Source organism: Salminus brasiliensis, chromosome 17 (genome assembly GCF_030463535.1).
Source record: "Salminus brasiliensis chromosome 17, fSalBra1.hap2, whole genome shotgun sequence".
NCBI classification, from domain to species: Eukaryota; Metazoa; Chordata; class Actinopteri; order Characiformes; family Bryconidae; genus Salminus; species Salminus brasiliensis.
In genome coordinates, this window is record NC_132894.1 from 31,125,921 (window position 1) to 31,145,684 (window position 19,764).

The window sequence follows — 19,764 nt, forward strand, 5'->3', positions numbered from 1 at the left end:
ACGAGGCCCCAGGAGCCCCCCCTCTGGGGCCCCCCCCAAATCCTCCTCCTGCCTCTTTCAGCTGTTCCACTTCTATTTGCCAGATGGGCCTTGCGCTTTGAACCCAGCTTTAGCCATGGGACATAGCTGATTTATTTTTTATCTTCAAAACCTGCGGACCAATATTTTTGGAAAAAGCTTCAGTGTGTGCACTTTCTCAAGGTCTTGCACTTTTTATAGGAAAACTTCTATGCTGTTATTATTCCAGCATTTTTGAAAATATGTAAAATTTGAAAAGCAGTAAAAATGTTCAGCCCTCAGAACAGATTTTTTCAACATGACTGAAGAATGTGGAGCTGGCAGCTGCTGACAGGTTCGGCCTTATGTAAAACGTGAGGGCAGAATACCTACGTCTTCAAATGCAATCACTCATACAAACACACACACACACACACACACACACACAATCGTATTGCTCTGTCAGCTTTCTGAAAGACTGTGTGTAAGTGCTTTGTTTGACTGTGTCTATGTAGCACTGCTCCTAAACCGACCCTAAAGAGCCTGTAGACTTCGTCCTGCACTGGTATTAAAAAAAGCCTACAACTCCCTGCAACCCATACAGTGCATACACCGATCAGCCATAACATTAGTACCACCTGCCTAATATTGAGTAGGCCTCCCCGCCATAATTACAACCATTCCAGGCAAAGTTCCACAAGACCTGAAGGTACCCTTTGGTATCTGGCACCAAGACGAGTGCTAGCAGCAGACCCTTTAAGTTCTGTATGTTGTGAGGTGGGGCCTCCACGGACCACCTGTGACCCTGTTTCCAGTTCAGAGGTGGTTTCATTCTTGGAGCACTTTTTGGTAGGTACTGACCACTGCACTTCTGACCCAGCTTTCTTGCCATCATAATTTGACCCTTAACCTCTTAGACTTGACCACTTTTCCTGCTTTCAACACACTGGCCCTCAACTCACCATGCCTTGACTTGATGAAGCCACAGCTAGAAGTCTTTCTCTAGTATTGCTGACTTCACCTTTTGACCTCAGAAACCTAAACCAAATCTTCAGGCTTGTTTTCTTCACAGGGAGCAGCCGAACATACACCCACCCCCACCCCCCAACCACTACCACACACACACACACCTTGTACCAGTGTGTACACAGTGTGAGGGTGCGTACATGAATGTGGAGTGTGGCGTGGAATAATCCCTGGGCTTTGTGGAGTGAGATTAGCTGCAGATGTCATAAGAACAGGATGTGTGACATTTCGGGCTCACTCTGTCAATGAGAGAGAGAGAGAGAGAGAGAGAGAGAGAGAGAGAGAGAGAGAGAGAGAGAGCAAGAGCCGTGTGCAGGTGTCACGCAAGGTTTGGCCTTTGCTTCCGTGCATCTCTACCCAGCGCTGATGGGCTTTGGCATGCAATCCATGAGAGGTTCTAGCAGCTCAGATTTCTCTAATTAACCTACATTCCCACAACCTGCCATACAGAGAAACCATCATAAACAGACCGTTTACACCAATCTTCCAGAGAACAGAAACCGTCTACAGGCTACCTTACGGTCAGGATGTGCTCTTACTGCTGATACGTCAGCAGTCACTACTTTCAGTCAGAATGTGAAAAGTAGTGGGCAAAGACCTGCAGGTTTTGGATTTTTAAGCATCAGCCTTTATATACACTGCCATCTTCTGGTGGCGCACAGAGGTACACTCAGGGCTGTATTTGAGAGCAATGCAAGGGGAAGCCCTGTCTTGACCTCCCCTGTTCAAGACAGAAATCACTGCCCTTGAACCCCCCAACCCCCCAACCCCCACCCCTCTTCTCATCCACAATCTCTTTTTGATTATTTATTCATTTATTTTTACAAAAACTATTGGTTTCTAGGTTTTTTTATAGACTTTCCCAAGGTTTTGCCATTGTGTTAAAACCCACCATACCCCGGAAAAGTTTTTAAGCACTTATCCGGTGTCAAATGTACTGAAATCTTAATCTTTAATAATTTAATACCTTCAAAATGTGATGGAATTACTGGTGAATATGATTAAATCTTATTATTTCTTCCCAGGTTAGAACAACTTACAATGGGAACATTTATGATGCTATCATTTTTACACACTACATAAAACTGTACATTTCTTTTTTCCATGATATGGGCGAGTTTCATGCCTATATAGCTCATGCTGTCTGCCATCAGCAGCCAGAGCCAGGAGGAGTACAACTGGCCATGCTCTCTCTCTCTCTCTCCCCACATCACTTCAGGGTGATACTGGCCAGCACGAGCATCTGCAAGCCGATGCATCAGAGCTGGGTATGTTGGTGCCTGGTGATGTTGCATCAGCAGCAGTTCGATATGTCGGAGGAGGCATGTGGGCATGTGTTTGGCCTCACCCTCCCAGTGTCGGGAGCAGTACATGTGATGAGGAAAAAGTGCTGAAATCCATCAAATAATACCACTAATGCTCTTAGCTGATCGCTAATTACAATAACAACATGTATCCTGATAATGATCAGACATATCAAATATTATATGTCAGAGCAGAGGGAACTGCCTAACACTTTGTGGAATGGAATGAAAACTGAACCACTACCATTACGGGTCATCATTGTTTTGGCTTTAATTGTAAAATAAATATATATTTTTTTTGTTATTTTGCATGAATACCATTCACTCATCTTTTGAAATAGAACATCATTAAAACATTACACGTTTCTGAACTGTCCAAATCATGCATTACCTTTTTTTTTTTCTTTTTTACATTTCAGGTACATATAGCTGTATCTCGATACAGATTACAAAAACATAAACATAGAAATTACAGATATTATTCATTGATACCTGTACACAATAGACACATCTGCCATCACACCATTGGCTACGAACAGCGCATCGCAATACAGACAACACACTGGTTTCACTGGTTCCTCACTATGTTTTGAGACTTTTGATATATATATCTTTTTTTGCATTTTTTTCCACGTCTGTAAAAGACCGTAAGACCACCGACTGAATTGCATACTTCGTACAGAAACACGTACACACGTAAAAAATAAACGTGATCTTTTAACAAAAATAGCACACGTCGAAAATAACATCTACAAATGTTTAGTTACAGTACTTATGCCTTAACAGGCTCCTGAGTCCTGGGTTTTTTTGGATGTATATATATATATATATATCTATATCTATATATATATATATATATATAGATGTTTGTATATATATATATATATATATATATATATATATATATATATATATATATATATATATATATATTATGCATGAGGAAGAGCTATAGTAACTGGATATATCTGACCACAATGTAAAAATATTGAGAAAAAAAGAACCAAAACAATTTGCATAACACGCAATGGAGTGTACAGACCATTCAAAAGCCCTAAATTCACATGTTCCATATAGCACCAGATATGCATCATAACCATTTAGTGGGCAAAATTCAGCAAACTGTGTATTTAAGGCACTTTATGTAAAAAAAAACAACAACAACAAAAATAATACATTTATCTCTTTAAAATATTGGCATGATTACGTGTGTGTGTGATTAGTTTTTTTTTGTATTTTTATTTAAAGTACATGAGAACGTAAACATTACACTTGACGGAATGGTGACAAACACACTGGTTCTGCTGTAGAGCGACAGCGCAGTCTGCTGACGCTCCAACCCATCCGCGCACACTGCGATCAGATGCAGCATAGAAGGTGTGCAGCATTCAGATACTGGAGGTATTGGGAAGGAATCCTCTCTCGATTGATGACGTACGAAGCAGAGAGAGCCAGATGGGTCAACTCTCGTCACAGGCATCTCCATACGAATACACTGAGAAAGAAAGAGAGAGAGTAAGAGAGAGAGAGAGAGGATGACTAATCGGTACAGACTGAAGCTCACAGCACATGCATGTGTGTGTGTGTAAAGTGAGCTTCCAGGCCTGTCAGCTGACCTGCAGTCGTTGCCTCCGACACTTATCACGTATTTGTCATCGTAGGAGAAGCGAATGTTGGTCACATGAGCTGAGTGCCCGAAGTAGCGTTTGTGTTTGGCCTGCAAATGAAAGACGGAACAAAAGTAGCTCCTTAGCTACAAAGTGCAAACTTCATTGAACCCATAAAAATACACTATAAAAAGACAAAAGTATTGGGACAGTCGTTCATTCATTGTTTCTTTTCCTAAATATCCTTTTGCTACTGTGCATACTTTTTATAGTACGCACAGTACTACACTCCAAAGTAAGAGACCTCCTTTTACTTGTTTAATTTCCAGTAAAAAGTTACAGGTACAGGTTCAGCATTCAGGACAACAGGTTGAAAACTTATTTCACAGGAAAAATCCCACAAAAGCCTCAAAAAGTAAATTATTAAAATAATATCAGATGTTTCAGTGTTTAGAGAGTCCACCTTTACCTACATTACCTTTACCTTCTTCTCAGGAGACTTACTGACAGTTCAAAGTTTACTCACACCTTTTAAGTTTAGAAGCTGAATCTAAGCCATCCCATGCTTGAGGATGCTTTTGGATCTGCAGTGGTCATTCCATTATTCTTAAAACAGCAGCAGCAACGACATTTTTGAGCCATCTTCTCACAGTGGAAGGATGGACAGGAATGTCTGTTCAATGTTTTCAGATCTGAAGAAAGAGTGGAGCTTGATGTTCTCCTCTCTATATATATATAATAGGGCAGGTTTGGTGGTCTACCAGATTTTGCATTGCATTTCTGAACTCATTTTATCCCCCTCCCTATGCAAGTGGATTATTTTGTATCTAATCTCCTCAGAAACATCTCCTGAACAATGAAGACCTTGGACTTGATGGCCAATTGGACTGAAAATACAATAAATTAAGTGGTGTTACACAGTAGTGTAAATGCTGGGTCACCTAAATGAGTGCATACATCATTAAATCCTCATATATATTTTTTCTAATTGGTTCCAATCCATTTGTATGCCCTCCTGACCAAAACCCATGCATTTAAGGGTCAATCAGCACCCCAATGCAAATCGTACTCACAAATTTCTCAGGGCAGGGGAAGTCGAAGAGCTTGACCAGGCCGAAGTCGTCGCCGGTCACCACGTTCAGACCAGCGTGTGAGACGGAGGCGCAGTTCACGTCTGCTTTGTCTGCATTACGTGGCCACACCCCCAACACCTCATCTCCGAGGACACTGAGGGACAGCAACAGGGATGCTTATTATACTGATTGCACATTACACACATCACACATACAACATGCTGTGTGACAGAAATGGGCGTATACATTACCTAGTCCAGGTGGCCCAGGTGATTCTGTCCGTAATGACCTGCTCTGTCACCACCTTACCGCTGGGGACTTCATGCACCTGCCGCTTATAACTTCCTGTAGAAACCTGGAGAAAAAAATGAGAGTGAATTCACTAAACCAAGCTCCTGCACCCCAACTCCACCTTAATTGATGATGAAATAATGAGGATTTTTTTTGTCTTCTGGGCGGTGGCTCCGTTCCACCTTCGAACTTAGGACTAAAAAATCTGATTTGTGTTCACACAGGTAAAAAAAAAAAAGTTATTATATAATTAATAATAAATAAATAATTTACATACATTACACAAATAAGACTGGACACAACAGACCTCCCAAAACAAGCAGGAACTGAAAATGGCCAGTAGCTCACAACTACAGGAACAAACTCAGTGGCTGCTGATATTTATGGGCTACAGAATTTAGAAAGTCATACATTGCAATGTATTTGTAATCAAATACTGTTCATTTAGAACCAAAACAACCAAAATGGTGTCACTGTCCAATTATTTATGGCTTGCCCTATAGCACTGTAGCGCCATCTTTTTTTTTCTATGAATTTGGCCATGCCCATTTATTTCTGTCCTAAATACCGAGCACAGTGTATTGTGCAGTCTATGCATCTGTATTTCTTTTTTTGACATGATGTTAATCTGGCAGTTATTTTTCACATTGTGCCAGAATTTCATGCTAAATGTACCAATAGAAATGCTCCAAAATGACTTAGAAGGTTAGGATTCTGCGTCACAGTGACGTTATGCAACTACATACCATATGCTGTTATTACAGACAATAATATACCACACAGTGGTCCTAAAATGAGTGAACTGTGCAGTGCAGTGTGTAGCACTCCCTTTTGTTAGAGTTAAATCATTGATTCAGATTAAGACGGCTTCATCCTGACATCCCCTAATCCCTCACAGGATTATCTGAGGCCATTAGCTGACAGTAAACTGCCTGTTTGACTGCTTATTTGTGGTGACTCGTGTGCAGCACGCACCCATTACTCACAGGATTACGGCCTGAATTAGGATAAATAGGACTAACCAGAAATAATGAACAGGAATTGTTATTAAATGGGTAATAAAGTTAGCACACTGGAACAGACCGCAATGAACTTGCTGTCGGCAGAGAAGTCCAGCTGGATGACGAAGCCGGGGATGTCTTTGCAGTAACCGATGCGGTTGAGGGAAGGACCCAGTGTCAGGTCATAGAAATCCACTGCGCTCTCCACGGAGCCCACAGCAAGCAGCCGGCTATCAGGACTAAACCTGCAAGGACACAGACGGGCATATATCCCTGATATACTCCTTATATTCAACATACTGTGCATTAACCTGCACACCAATCAAGTATTTATAACAATAACTGAATAATTAAATGTCATCATTTCCTGTTAAATAAACAAAGCTGTGTTGTTATTCATCTAAGACATGCTGGGAGCAGGGAGAACACCAAAATGTGCAGGGAACGGTCACTCCAGGACAGGGACTAGGAATCCGTAATCAAACCAAATTGTTGTAAGGTCACATATATACCCCCCTGGTAAGTCTTATGAATCTTTTATGTACGTTACGGAGTTATGGGAGTGAGGTTTAGCTGCAGAAGGTGCCCTAGAATGAAAAACTCTTCGGGTTATGAAAGTGACAGCACACCTGGTATAACAGGGCTGGAAAACAGGCCGATTTTAAAACCCCAAAACTGTTACATCACAGTCTTGACTGATATTTACATCCCCCCTTAAACTAACGTTAACTAACGCTAACCCACACACCCAGCTAGCCACAGTCAAAATGCAACAATATGGTGGTGTTTCTGGGACAGTCTTTGCTACAATTCCACAGCAGTGACACTGGAGTGAGGCATATTACCACCAGACTCTGCTAGGTATCAGAAAACGGGTTGCTACGGGAACCAGGCTTTGTGACCACAGGCTTGCCTGAAGCCTAATTCACAGGACAGGATAGCAGCACTATGCGTTACAACAAATAATTACAACGATCTTGTTACAGTGCTAAAAACAAAGCAATGGTATGTTGCATGGCTTCTGTTTGAGCCACAGGGGTGCCCTGAACCAGCCAATCAGAGCAAAGCTCCTTCAATTATTCATGAGCCCACTGTAATAGGAAAATCATCAAGTTTCATTCTAAGGTCAAATAACAGGGCTGTAAACGGGCTTATAACATTGCGCCTAGGCATTTTTCGCCCTGACCAAAGCTACAGAGCTTCTGTGTAAACATCCGGGGCTGACCAAATGCATTCTATGGCACCTCTGAGGCTTAAATGTGGATGTGATATCATACTGAGTATGATATGTGTGTGTGCGCTGACCGTATGTCCTGAATAGCCACACTGCGGTCTCTTTTCTTGCCCCACACGGTGAGTGAATTGACCAGCAATACGATGAACTCTCCATTCTCCATTCCAATAGAAACCATATCCCCATTGGGACTGAATGCTGTGCACTTGGCTGGGTGACCCAGGCTCACTTTGTTCAGAAGTTTCTGAAAGGAAATAAACCAAGCTGTTCTTGTTTTGTGTACAGAGTCAGAAGTGTTTCTTTTCAAATGTGCAATGGTGGGACAGGGTGGGAGACCCTCCAAAACCAGGGCAGATCTAGGATCTACTCTTTAAGCCCTAGAATCTGTAATGCAATGAAAACCTCTTCTGCCCATTACCTTGTCTGCTAGATCCCAAATGCGGATGGTTCCATCATCACTTGCTGAGATGAAGATGTCTTTGGAGGGGTGTGCGGCCAGACCCCAGATGCGGCCTTGTGTGTGTCCGTTAATCATCGTATTGGAGGCAGCGTTCTTCTCTCCCACTTCAATGATCTCTCCGTCCTTCGTCCCCACCAAGATCTTTCCCTTCAGTTTAAAGACACCAGCATTTCTTTATGACTGAGATTACGTTAAATTTAAGAGAAATTGTTTACAAGCTTAGTGTAATTAAAGCTAAGGGACTGGTGAATCAGCTGTAGTGGCTGGTTGGCTCTGACCTTTCCCCGGCAGACGGATCTGACGCTCTCTACAGGGAGGCCGGTCTCCAGCTGAAACGCTCGACATCTCCTCATCTCCTGATCCCACAGCTTTACCGCTCCACCTTCTTTGGTCCTAAGGTGGATCACAAATCACACATTTTCCAGAACCTTCACAACACATTTTCCATACATGCTCCCACAACATACATCCGATAAGCTCATTTAAAGCCTCTCAGTGTTTTGGTTATTGGATGTACTCTTCAATATCTAGTACTAGATGTAAATCCTTTTCATTAGATACAAATCATCTAAATCACTGATGTTCAAAAGGGTACACTCGGATAAGGACTAGGCTAAGGACTTAAAACTTGCATCCTGCCATGCAAAGCCAGCTATCAGTGTTGCTGGATAGCCGACACGCTCGTGGGAAAGTGCTGGGTCCCCAGCTCCACCACACCGCTTGTGCCGGCCAACATCATTTCAAAAGTGATGAGGGGAGAGAGTGTTATTCTGTCATGTACCCACCCAGAAAGAGCGCTGACAATTGTGCTCTCTCAGACTCCTGTCACTGATGGCAAAGCGGCAAGGGTGGGGATTCAAACTCGGCCATAGTGGCTGCACATTAAACTGCTGAGCCACTCGGGAGCCCCCAAGTGTTATTTTTAATAGATTATAATTAGATTATAATTAAATAAATAATGACTTAGTAACCCGACAGTAACTATTTTCATGTTCTCTTAATGAAATAAAATTATAATGAACACAATCTACAATAAAACCTCTCAACACACAGACACACTGTTAACTCACGGTCTCTCCTTGCCTCCAGTGACTATAAGGCCGTCTCTGAGGGTGGTGTACATGGTGAAAACAGGTCCAGTGTGAGCTTTAGCCACCACGCGCACCAAGAAATGATCCCTCCACACATAGACATCTCCGTTGATGGCACCCGTAAACGTGAGGTTATTCTACAGCACAGAAGGACAGAACAGTTCGGCCTTAAAGGTTCACACCATTCACTTTCTCTTTTCATCACCTGTTTTTAAATAGAAAAGTCAGCTATGGAGCCGACACTACTCCCTAAATAAAGTTACATTCTCTCTTGTAACTCACATTTTTAAAAATAATTAATTAATATTTTTATGCAAAATGACTTCATTTGCTTATTTGAACATATTTAACTTATTAAACTACATCAGTGTGTGACAGTGGCACAGTGATTATTATTACACTGTACTGTGCAACACTCTTATGCTTATGCATGACCATGTTACTCACAGCACCGAAGGCCACAGAGAGCATAGTCTGCATCCGGCCCTCCTCCACTGCCCCGATCACTCCTTTCTTATACAGCAGAGAGCCTCCCACCAGCGTCCAGAACTTGATGTGTTTGATCCCCACAGACACGAACTGGGTATCCGAGTCAGGCCGGAATTCCACCACAAATATCCGGTCGGAGTGGCCGGCTTTACTGCTTACTTTACTTCCTGAAGGGCAGAGGTGGGTAGCAGGTAGTTACTTGTGTATTCGGGTATTTTAACAGCATTTTCTAATCAAAACACTTTTATCAGCATGGTTCACAACAAACCAGCTGGACACATTATTTTATTCAGGGAATTTTTACAAGAATACATTTTTATGTTGGACATTAGTACATAAATATATGGTAGGGATTAATTTAAAGGGTCTATGAGCCATTTTACATAATGGGATGACATTTGCGTCTGTTGAGATGCATTAAGCACAGAAATATGCCAAAGCAGGGTCCTGAGCATTGAAGAACAAGGTGAAAGGAGGCTAATAACAAAGAACGTGGAGAAACAGCTGGACTGCAGTCTGTAATTACAGAGCTACACAGTGCTCCTGTATGGTGGGTGGAGCTGATACAATGGGCTGAGTTCATTTCAAACCAGGGGTGGTCATAATATTCTGGTATGACTGTGTAGTATGCATACATTCACGTTTCTGTGACGCTGATTTCTGGCAGTGCAAATGCAGGGCCATGTTCTGCAGACAGACACATAAACACACCTTCCTGCCAGCGCCACACAGTGATGCTGTGTTCTGGATCCACTCCCACAGACAGCAGCAGTTTGCCAGTTGCACTGAAGTTGACGTAGCCGACGCCCTTAGCGTGGGAGCAGCGTAGCACAGAGAGCGTCTGCTTACTCATTGCATCCCACACGTGAATGGATGGTGCCAGGCCTGCACACACACACACACACACACACACACACACACACACACGAGAACACATGAAGGTGAAATCACTGTATCCACACCATAACACCTGATTCCCATCTACAGGATCATATGGGGTCCTTAATATCGGGGAGGGGGTGGGGCTAAACAGAGTTAGCATGTGAAGGCATCTGTAAATGTAGGCAATGTAGGCATGTAAAAATGTCTTTCTTGTTGTAAGACTGTTGTAAGAACTATTTCTAGACATGTTATGTATGTAAAGTAAGTAAATGTCCATTTATCATGAAATTGTGACACATTTTAAAACATTTTAAGAACAACTGCCAGATTCACGTTATGTCAAAAAGTAAAAAATAGCACAAATAGAGATGCAAGATTTTTGCGTGCCAACTACAATATTACCTACTTTGAAAGGGCCATTTTTTACATTTAAAAATTCAATCGTTAAAATGTAAATATTGACATACTCAAACCACTATTATTCTGCAGCATTCTTAATAAACAGGTCAGAATTGTTCACAGTGGTGGTGAATGCGACCAGACATCTGAACGGTGTGACATACACATACACATTCACTGACTTTGCAAGAGCAATAAATAACAGCCTTAATAGCCTATATGACCAAACCATCTCCCTATAGTCATATATGCTATTAAGGCTATTTATTGGTCTTGCTAAGTGAGTAAATGTGTGTGTATTACTGTACATTAACACACTGTAGCTGCATGGTTTGAGAGGTATTTCCACCCTCACACATACACACTTCCACAACCTACTTGAACCCCCTCCGGCCACAACATCCTATCTACAATGGTTACACAGGTGTTCCCAGTGTCCTCTGCGTACATATTTTTTGAAAATATCGTCACCCTAGCATCTGGATCAAATATTTGTAAGATGATGAGCAGCCCACATGCAACCTGGTGTGTCCAAACCTTTGACTGGTACTATATTTTTGCTGCACAATGCTATGACTGCATTATGTTGCAAAGTAACAACAAAAGTTTTCAGCTTTGCCACCATTTTTAACATCATCAGCATTAAATATGATCATTCAGATAGCACATGGATGTGCACTGGTCATTCAATAAATAAAATGAATTATGTGTTTGTGTCTGAACCTTGATTTACCACCACTGTAAAGTACATTTCTCTGTAATTAACCATTGGACCTCAAACCACTCCCTAACCACTGAATTATACCTCTTTAAGATGCTTTCATTGCCATTCTGAAAACAAGGGTTAAGAACCTGAGGATTTATTTGGGATCACTACTACAAAGGTCAGAAATGGTCAGCCTGATGGTCAGTCTACAGAACAACACAAGGACTGTACAGAACTCATGGCTTTTGTGACATGTCCCAAGGACCCATGCTAGAGGGCAAGAAAGGGAAAAAGCTTCATATTAACTTCATTAATTTCCTGGGTGACCCATGCAAGCCAATGACCATATTGGCAAAAATTAGAAAAAAAGCCACTTCAAGACACACAGACATACTGCAGAGAAATAACGGTATGGGAATACACAGTGAAAAAAGTGATGCTTTGAATTTACAGAAAAAAATCAATGTAATATCAGAAATCTCCAAAATGGCAATCTGACAGGAGAATGAAAAAACTTCTGAACTTTCAATGCAAGTCAATGTAAAAATATTTCACTTCAAGTCATTTTGGAGCATTTCTATTGGTCCATTTATCATGGACACAATGTAAAGAACACCTGCCAGATTCACAAAATATCAAAAAGTGAAAAATGACAAATGAAGATGTACAACTGCGACAATAAATGTAAAAGCACAGTCAATGCATCACTTTTTTTCCAGGGCAGAGGGATCACAACAGCAGACAAGGTAGCTTCTTGACTGGAGTAGGTGACACACAGGAGACTGCACTGCATTATGGGGGCTTTTTCAGTGCCTTACCTGGCAGATCAGTGATCTCGCCTGATTGGTGGAGTGTAGATGAGGAAATGAGAGCACAGCCAAAGAAAACAACAGCAAAAAACAAAAAAGCAATGAGAAAAGCAACTTCAGGGACGAGGCAGGTCAAATGCCAGATCCATAAAAATAAATCCACAAAATTATGAGCAGATTGTTAGAATGAACACAAAGCTGTGTGCCTGCAGTGAAAAAGAGGCCAAAGTGAACTAAAGCGAATGATCATGAGTCACATGGTGGCTTCCTCTCTGTGTATGCAAAATGCAGCATGATGGGTTTTCATCATACTACACTTCTCCCATCCACTCCACATGGAACATGCAACCTACCTATTTGGCCCGTAGCGATGATGTTTTGATATTTGGGGTGTTGGTTGACGGTGAGGCAGAGGATGTCGTCTGTGTGCTCAAGGTAAAAGCTCTGCGTGCCTGTGGGAGGACAGGAAGAAGAGGGATTAGTGGTTGAAATGGTTATATTGTGGCGGTGAGTATAAACAATATTGCTAATATTGTATACATATATATATATATATATATATATATATATATATATATATATATATATATATATATATTTAATTTTCCCTTTTTCTCCCAGTTTGGTGCTGCCAATTAACCCACCCGTTCGTCGGGTGACGAAACATGCGAAACCTGCAACCGTGTCTTTTTTAACTGCCACTAAGGCAGCATCACCGGGTAGACGGCACGCTCCCACCATCTACTCACCCGGAGAGAGCGCGGACAGTTGTGCTCTCTCAGACTCCGTGGCAAGACCCCTGGCCCATAGTGGTAGATCCTGGCTGAGTTAAATAATAAGAGTTCGATACATGCAAGAAATAAACCATGAGCCTCAAACACCGCTGTTCTTCCTTCAAAAGAAAATCCAGCAGAACCAAAACAGCCCAACCCAAAAACCCCAAAACCGTTGCATCACAGTCCTGATTTGTTTTATTTACACCCCCAAAATTTCCATAAACCCAGCCCACTAGCTGGCTACTTCAGGAGAATATGGAAGCGAAGCTAAAAAAGGCTAGAAGCTAATGCAAAGTCGACCAGGGGAAACATGGTAAAGTGCGGGACGTTAAGCGCGGTACGTTGTAGGGAAGTCAAGCGAAGCTAACCCTACCAGACCCTACTCCGACCTTATCAGTTATTTAACATCACACCTAGAGAGGACAGCAACAGCAATCTGGAAAGATTCAGGTGTAATTTTAAATGAGTACTTACTTACAGTGTTAAAAGCTATGCTATTCTAGGCTAGGCAATGCTGCTGTGAGCCATCACATTGTCATAATCCAGCTGATAAAAGCAGACCATGTCAATTTTATTTTCCACAAGCCCTCCATTAAAGAGAAATCAGTGTGTTTCTATTAGGGCAAAATAACAGGGTGGTAAACTGGCTTGTTAAACCGCATCTTTCACCCTCAAAAAAGACACATACTTAACATTCCTACATCAAAGAACAACCTAAATCCTGGATAAATGCATTTTATGGTCCCTTTAGGAATGCATTCCTTCTCCAAAATATCAGAGATGCAAAGTGTTGTAGAGGCAAGGTTTATGTTTTTGTTACAGCAAGGAAGCAAGTCTAACTCATTTCAGGGAACAGAGGCCTGCATTTCACTGCAAGATCCTGAAGGGGTCAGCATGGGGTTTGCCAGACTTGTGCATCCTTGCACTATTCAAAGTTCACAGCTCAGAGAACAGCTTTTAGAGTTGCTAAATCAGCCTTGACCCTGAGTCACGTCTACGTGGAACAAAAGAGGCAGTGTACCAGCAGACAGGTTCTGGATCACAGCCGCAGCCGCTGTGTGGAAGATGATGTCAGCTCCGTCATTGAGGTAGTGCAGATTGTTACGGCAGTCAAAGCCCCTGTATCCAAAAACATGGTCCAGTGCCAGCTCCTGGATATACAGACAGACAGAAAGACCTGTGTATGTGGTTTCTGACACTATATGGCCCACTGTTACCTATAATAACAAATAACTGTACATAGCCCATCGTACAGTGTCAGAAACCAGACATCCAATCTGACTGACTACATTTTCGGATAAGGGGTAAAAACTGTAAATCAGATAGCTGGAGATATTCTGTCAATATTAGTAAACATCACAAACCTCCACTAGTTTCTTCTTCTTGGTGACGTTGTTCTTTAACAGTTTCTCGGGTAATGGAGCTGCTCTGCTTACAGGAGGCCTATAGAACACAAATGTACAGAATGAGATTAAGCTCAATGATCTGGCCAACCTTACGCAGCTGCTCTCCACTCTAGGTTTACTGAGACTGGTCATACTAGGGCTATCTGGGTAGGGCCTCCTTTTGCTCATGGCATGGACTCCCCAAGACACATTCCTTTGAAATTCTGTGAGGGCCACTGCAGAACACTGACTGGGAAGACCACTGAAGAACTGACTTTAGCTTTGGGACATGGTGCATCATCAAGTAGCCGCTGGGTGGGTAATATATGGCGAAGAAGAGATGCACATGGTCAGAACCCATACTCAAACAGTCTAGGACATTCAAGCTAGCTGATTAATTGGCATAAACGATTAACCAAAGTGTGCCAGGAAATCATTCCCCACATCATTACACCCACTACACCACCTCCACCAGCCTGGACTGTTGACACAAGGCAGGTTGGCTCCATGGGTTTATGCTGTGTGGGACAAATTCTGACCCAACTAAAAAAAATATGGCTTTGTTTCCACAGTCCTCATCTGTACAACGTTGGTGATCCTGTGCTGAGCCACTGCAACCTCAACTTTCTGTTCTTGACTGATAAAACTGGAAGCCGACATGGCCACCTCAGGCCACACTTTAAGTGTGTTTAGCATCCTGAGATGCTTTTCTGCTCACCACTATTGTACAGAGTGGTTATTTGAGTTACAGTAGCCTTCACCAGTCTGTCCATTCTCATTTGTGATCAACAAGGTGTTGCAGGTCCTTCGGCTTCGGCTCATGGATGCGTTTTCTTTATTAGGCCACTCTGAGTAAACTCTAGAACAGCTGTTATAGAGGTACTCAAACCAGTCCTTCTGACACCAACAATAATGCCACATTTTTCATTACTCTGATGGTTGGTTTCAAAGTTGGTAAATCCAAGTCCAGATACAAAATCCACCCCAGGATTTTGTATCAGCTGCCTGTAGGGCTTTCCTGCAGATGATTTTTCTTTTCTGGACCTGGAATTGCCATCTTTTGGTTGGTTTAAATATTACCTGAAGCTGATGTGTTACACATCTGTGCTATTTATTGCATTGTACTGCTGCCACACAATGAATTATGTGTACAGGCATTATTAATAAAGCGCTTGCTGAGAGTATATGCGATCAACAGTGATTGATTGTTTTTTCTGATTGTGATTAATCTGATCAATCTCATATAGCCATAACAAAATATACAGCTTTTCCAAAGGAATATAAATCTGTGCATCTTAAGATAAAAAATTCATTATAATTCATTATTTTTGATATCAGATCATTACCTCTCGTCCACCAGAATTTCCTTCTGCTGTTGATGTGGCTTAACACCAGTCATTTCTCTGATGCTGACAGCGTAGATTTTAGTGGTATAATCCATGTTCTTTTCTCTGGCCACATCGCTGTCATATCCTACACATAAACACACATACATACATTCATGCATCCATGATATTATTATGGATAATCCACCAATTCCGCCTTTTAAGTCGAGCTTTTAACACATAACGCAGCTGAGCTGAGTTTGTGGTCATACAAAATCACACACACACCTCCATCTTCCTCTGCATCATCATCGGACTCCTCGCTGTCGACGGCTTTGCTCTCACGTGGGCCGATCCCCTCCCTCGCCCAGATCATCAACGCCATGTCTGCCCCTCCCACAGACAGCAGCATGGCGTCGTCGTTGGACCACCGCACATTCGTCACATTGGCACTGTGGCCCACGTACTTCTTAAACTTGGCAAACTGACCCTGCAAGGAGCAGCAGTGGCATTTACTGTTCACTGGAATTGGCCCAAATCACGATGCAGTGCTGCAGCTTTAGCAGATCTGACAGCCGTTACGGAGAAAGCGGGCAGACAGTTGAAATCATGTGTGTCATTACAGTAAAGTGTGTAATGTGGTTTAAAGCAATGGTCTGACCAATCAATTTAGCACAAATTTTCCATAGCTGATCAGACATATGTTTGCTTAAGTTTTGCACTAGAGCTTTCAATGCTAATGCAATAAAATAGCTTGTTAAAGCAGCAGTATGTAGAATTTTTACCTTAAAATAACAGCTTAAAAATCACTGTGATGCTCCTATGGCCTGCTGTAGGGAGAACACTGCTACTACCTTTGCTACTCTGGGCTCAGCAACGGTGGCAGTCAAGCCTTAAGCTTTAGCTTGCCTGTTTTAGCTATAGCTTTAGCTTTCCAGGTAGCTGACCCCCCAGGTGACTCAGGGGGGTCAGGGGTATGCCAATATAAATCTGACTCTCTTTTAGGACCGCATATTACAAATTCAGAGGAGGGCAATACTGGTGAAATACAGCAGACATTTATTAGACTTTGGAAAGATCTTCATAAGACATACTTACTGAGGGGCCCCCCAATACGTTTCCACCTTCATACGATAGACAACTCAGATTTAGGGCCCCTGGGCCTTTAACAGTCGATTCTAACAATGTTCTTCAGGTTGAATGGAATGACATTCTTGTCCAGGATAAGTGTATGTAAACATCCAACCAGAAATGTACGTCTTGATTGACTGCATACAGGTTAAAGATGGAACATTTTTGGCCAAATAACAGCTTTAAGAATATGATCCATGATCTAATGTCCACGTTTTTCCCAATGTTGAGCAACAAGCAGGGTCAAAGCTTCACAAGAAGGGTCAGTTTAGAGACTTACTTTCAGTCTGATCCTAAATATTACTGTGTCTCGTACCTTGCAAGGAAAGCTGAAGAGCTTGATGAAGCCGAAGTCGTCTCCAGTAGCCAGAAGCTTTCTGTCTTTGGTAAGTGAAGAGGCATTGACGAAACTAAGGGTAGGCCAGATTCCCTCACAGGTAGAACCGAGGACAGATGTCCATGTGGCCCACTCCACCTTCTCAAACTAAACAAACACACACACACACACACAGGTTGTATACTGGAGTAATTCTGATTTTTCCACTCAAATTCGTTGTTATTCTAGGGCTATTAAACTCCTGTCCAGGAGGGCCAGTGTCTAGTACCATGGTGATTTCCCACAACTACACTTTTGAGCTTCTGGACATGAGATGCATATCCCTGTTCTACCCTGTAGCTTTGTGAAGATCCCCATTGTGTACCTCAGCAGCAGAGATGTTCTGCCTCCGTCCACGGGGAGCTTCAAAGAATAACTGCTCTTTGGCACCAGTGTTGAGTTGCAGCAATTTACCTGAATCAGGAATGTGAAATGGTATAGATTAGTGCATTGATTAATTGATTCATCAGTAGAATCACTCATTAATGAGACACTGATTCTTCACTAAATGCACTTTAACAGTTGTCTGTATGTAACTCTTACCACGGGTGTCCCAGTCAATGTGGGTGATGTAGCTAGTCGCTCCTTTACAGATACCCACTCTTTTACTGGTCAGTACATTGTAGATGTCCACAAATGAATCATGGGAGGCCACTGCTAGGTACTTTCCAGCATCTGGATAAAATATATACATAAATACTGCATGTCAGATGATAATATCTCATAATGAGTCTCTATTATTTTTTATTTAATAATACATAAGCAAAGCTGTATAGCTGTAATGCTCTGTGGCGCATGTAATAAATCACTGTGCCTCGTTTTCACCCAACTAATTTGTTAATCTTCTGACACTATTTAAAATGTTTATTTGTGTAGGAAGAGGCAGTGGATGGAACTCACAGCTTCAAAACAAAGAAGGATACAAGTCCTCCTGACCACGCCCCCCTGTCCAAGGTGCTGAATGCCAAGGCAGCCTATTCAATACCACTACTGTGGATAGTCTGCAATGGTGGCTACTACCAGCGGTTCAAAAGACAGCATTCTTGCCCACCTCTCCCAGGTGTCACCCATCCACTGACATTACCTTGAGAGAACTTAAGGTCAGAGATGATCTCCTTCCTATGGTGAAAGGTCACCATGTCCTCCAGAGTGTCTGCATTCACCACCAGAAAGCTGCCGTCATTCAAACCCACTGCTAAGGCTTTCCCATCCGGGGAGAAGGCACAGCATCTACCACCTAAACTCGTATGAACACACACAAACACACAGGTTCTTCTTAGAGTTGGCACAATACCACTTTCCAAATCAAATTCGAAATCTCTCATTTTTACCTTTTTACATTAATTTACATTTATGGCATTTGGCTGACGCTCTTATCCAGAGCGACTTACAAGGTTACTCCTATTACAGAATTAAGCCAATGTAGTGTTAGGAGTCTGGCCCATAGACTCGTATTGGTGTAGCGCAGCATAGTCACCCAGTTTCCACAAGGTGTGATATCTCAGTGGCCGGTAGTGGTGTTATCTGTTGCGCCACACCAACCAACTTCATAGACTAGATTTTAACAGTGTCTCCAAACTGCTTACTATTATCAAACTCTTTTATTTAAAACAATTATGAAAATACACTGATCAGCTCACTGCCATTAACACTGTCCATTATATCAGCTCCATTTACCAAATAAGAGCTGTTTCACCCTGTTCATCAAAGGTCAGGACCCCACAGGTCTACCACAGAGCAGGTATTATCTGAGCATTGAAGAACAGGGTGAATGTTAACGTTGGTTAATAAAGTATGCAGAGAAACAGATGGACTACAGTCTGTAATTATAGAACTACACAGTGCTCCTAAATGGTACGTGAAGCTAATATAATGGACAATCAGTGTAGAAACAAGGAGGTGGTGTTAATATTATGGCTGATCAGTGTATGGTTTTCCATAATATGGGCTCTTACAAGTTTTACAGGGTACAGGGTTAGGGTAATAGTGGAAAGCAGACCGGCAGACCTTTCTTAAGTTTGCGGACGGCCACCATCCGATGATTGGCGGATAGCTCCCAGATTCGGAGTGTTTTGTCATCACTCACAGTGGCACATATAGGCAGCAGTGGATGAGCAGCAAGACCCCATACCTCACCCTCCATATGACCCTACACACATACACACATATGCATGATTCTCTCAAGGTAAGGACTTTGCAATGCCTCAACAATTACATTTGATCCATACAGAAACTCGCATACCTGAATCAGCAGAGTCATAGGGCCGCTCTTGTCAATCTCCAGGATCTCTCCATTCTTGGTGCCCACCAGGATGTGTCCGTGGCCCAGAGTGATAGCTCGGATTGAAGGGTTATCCTCCAGCAGCAGCCCTGCACACACAGTCAAATGCACACACGTTTAC

The 19,764-nt window shown here is 42.3% G+C and overlaps 1 protein-coding gene across 1 annotated transcript in view; it reads right to left on the reverse strand.

Moving 5' to 3' along the window:
• Positions 1-3,270: 3,270 nt before the first annotated feature.
• eml6 (EMAP like 6) overlaps positions 3,271-19,764 on the reverse strand; it is a 48,998-nt gene continuing 32,504 nt past the window's right edge. The window contains exons 20-41 of the mRNA XM_072660520.1: positions 19,605-19,732; positions 19,370-19,511; positions 18,447-18,599; positions 17,906-18,037; positions 17,688-17,776; positions 17,303-17,470; positions 16,144-16,345; positions 15,877-16,003; positions 14,510-14,588; positions 14,167-14,296; positions 12,723-12,821; positions 10,285-10,458; positions 9,532-9,740; positions 9,064-9,221; positions 8,272-8,386; positions 7,952-8,140; positions 7,605-7,777; positions 6,382-6,544; positions 5,259-5,362; positions 5,008-5,161; positions 3,944-4,044; positions 3,271-3,822 (exon numbers count right to left, since the gene is read on the reverse strand). Coding sequence (XP_072516621.1) covers positions 3,798-3,822; positions 3,944-4,044; positions 5,008-5,161; positions 5,259-5,362; positions 6,382-6,544; positions 7,605-7,777; positions 7,952-8,140; positions 8,272-8,386; positions 9,064-9,221; positions 9,532-9,740; positions 10,285-10,458; positions 12,723-12,821; positions 14,167-14,296; positions 14,510-14,588; positions 15,877-16,003; positions 16,144-16,345; positions 17,303-17,470; positions 17,688-17,776; positions 17,906-18,037; positions 18,447-18,599; positions 19,370-19,511; positions 19,605-19,732 — 3,014 coding nt within the window. The 3' untranslated portion in view covers positions 3,271-3,797. The remainder of the gene's footprint in view (positions 3,823-3,943; positions 4,045-5,007; positions 5,162-5,258; positions 5,363-6,381; positions 6,545-7,604; positions 7,778-7,951; positions 8,141-8,271; positions 8,387-9,063; positions 9,222-9,531; positions 9,741-10,284; positions 10,459-12,722; positions 12,822-14,166; positions 14,297-14,509; positions 14,589-15,876; positions 16,004-16,143; positions 16,346-17,302; positions 17,471-17,687; positions 17,777-17,905; positions 18,038-18,446; positions 18,600-19,369; positions 19,512-19,604; positions 19,733-19,764) is intronic.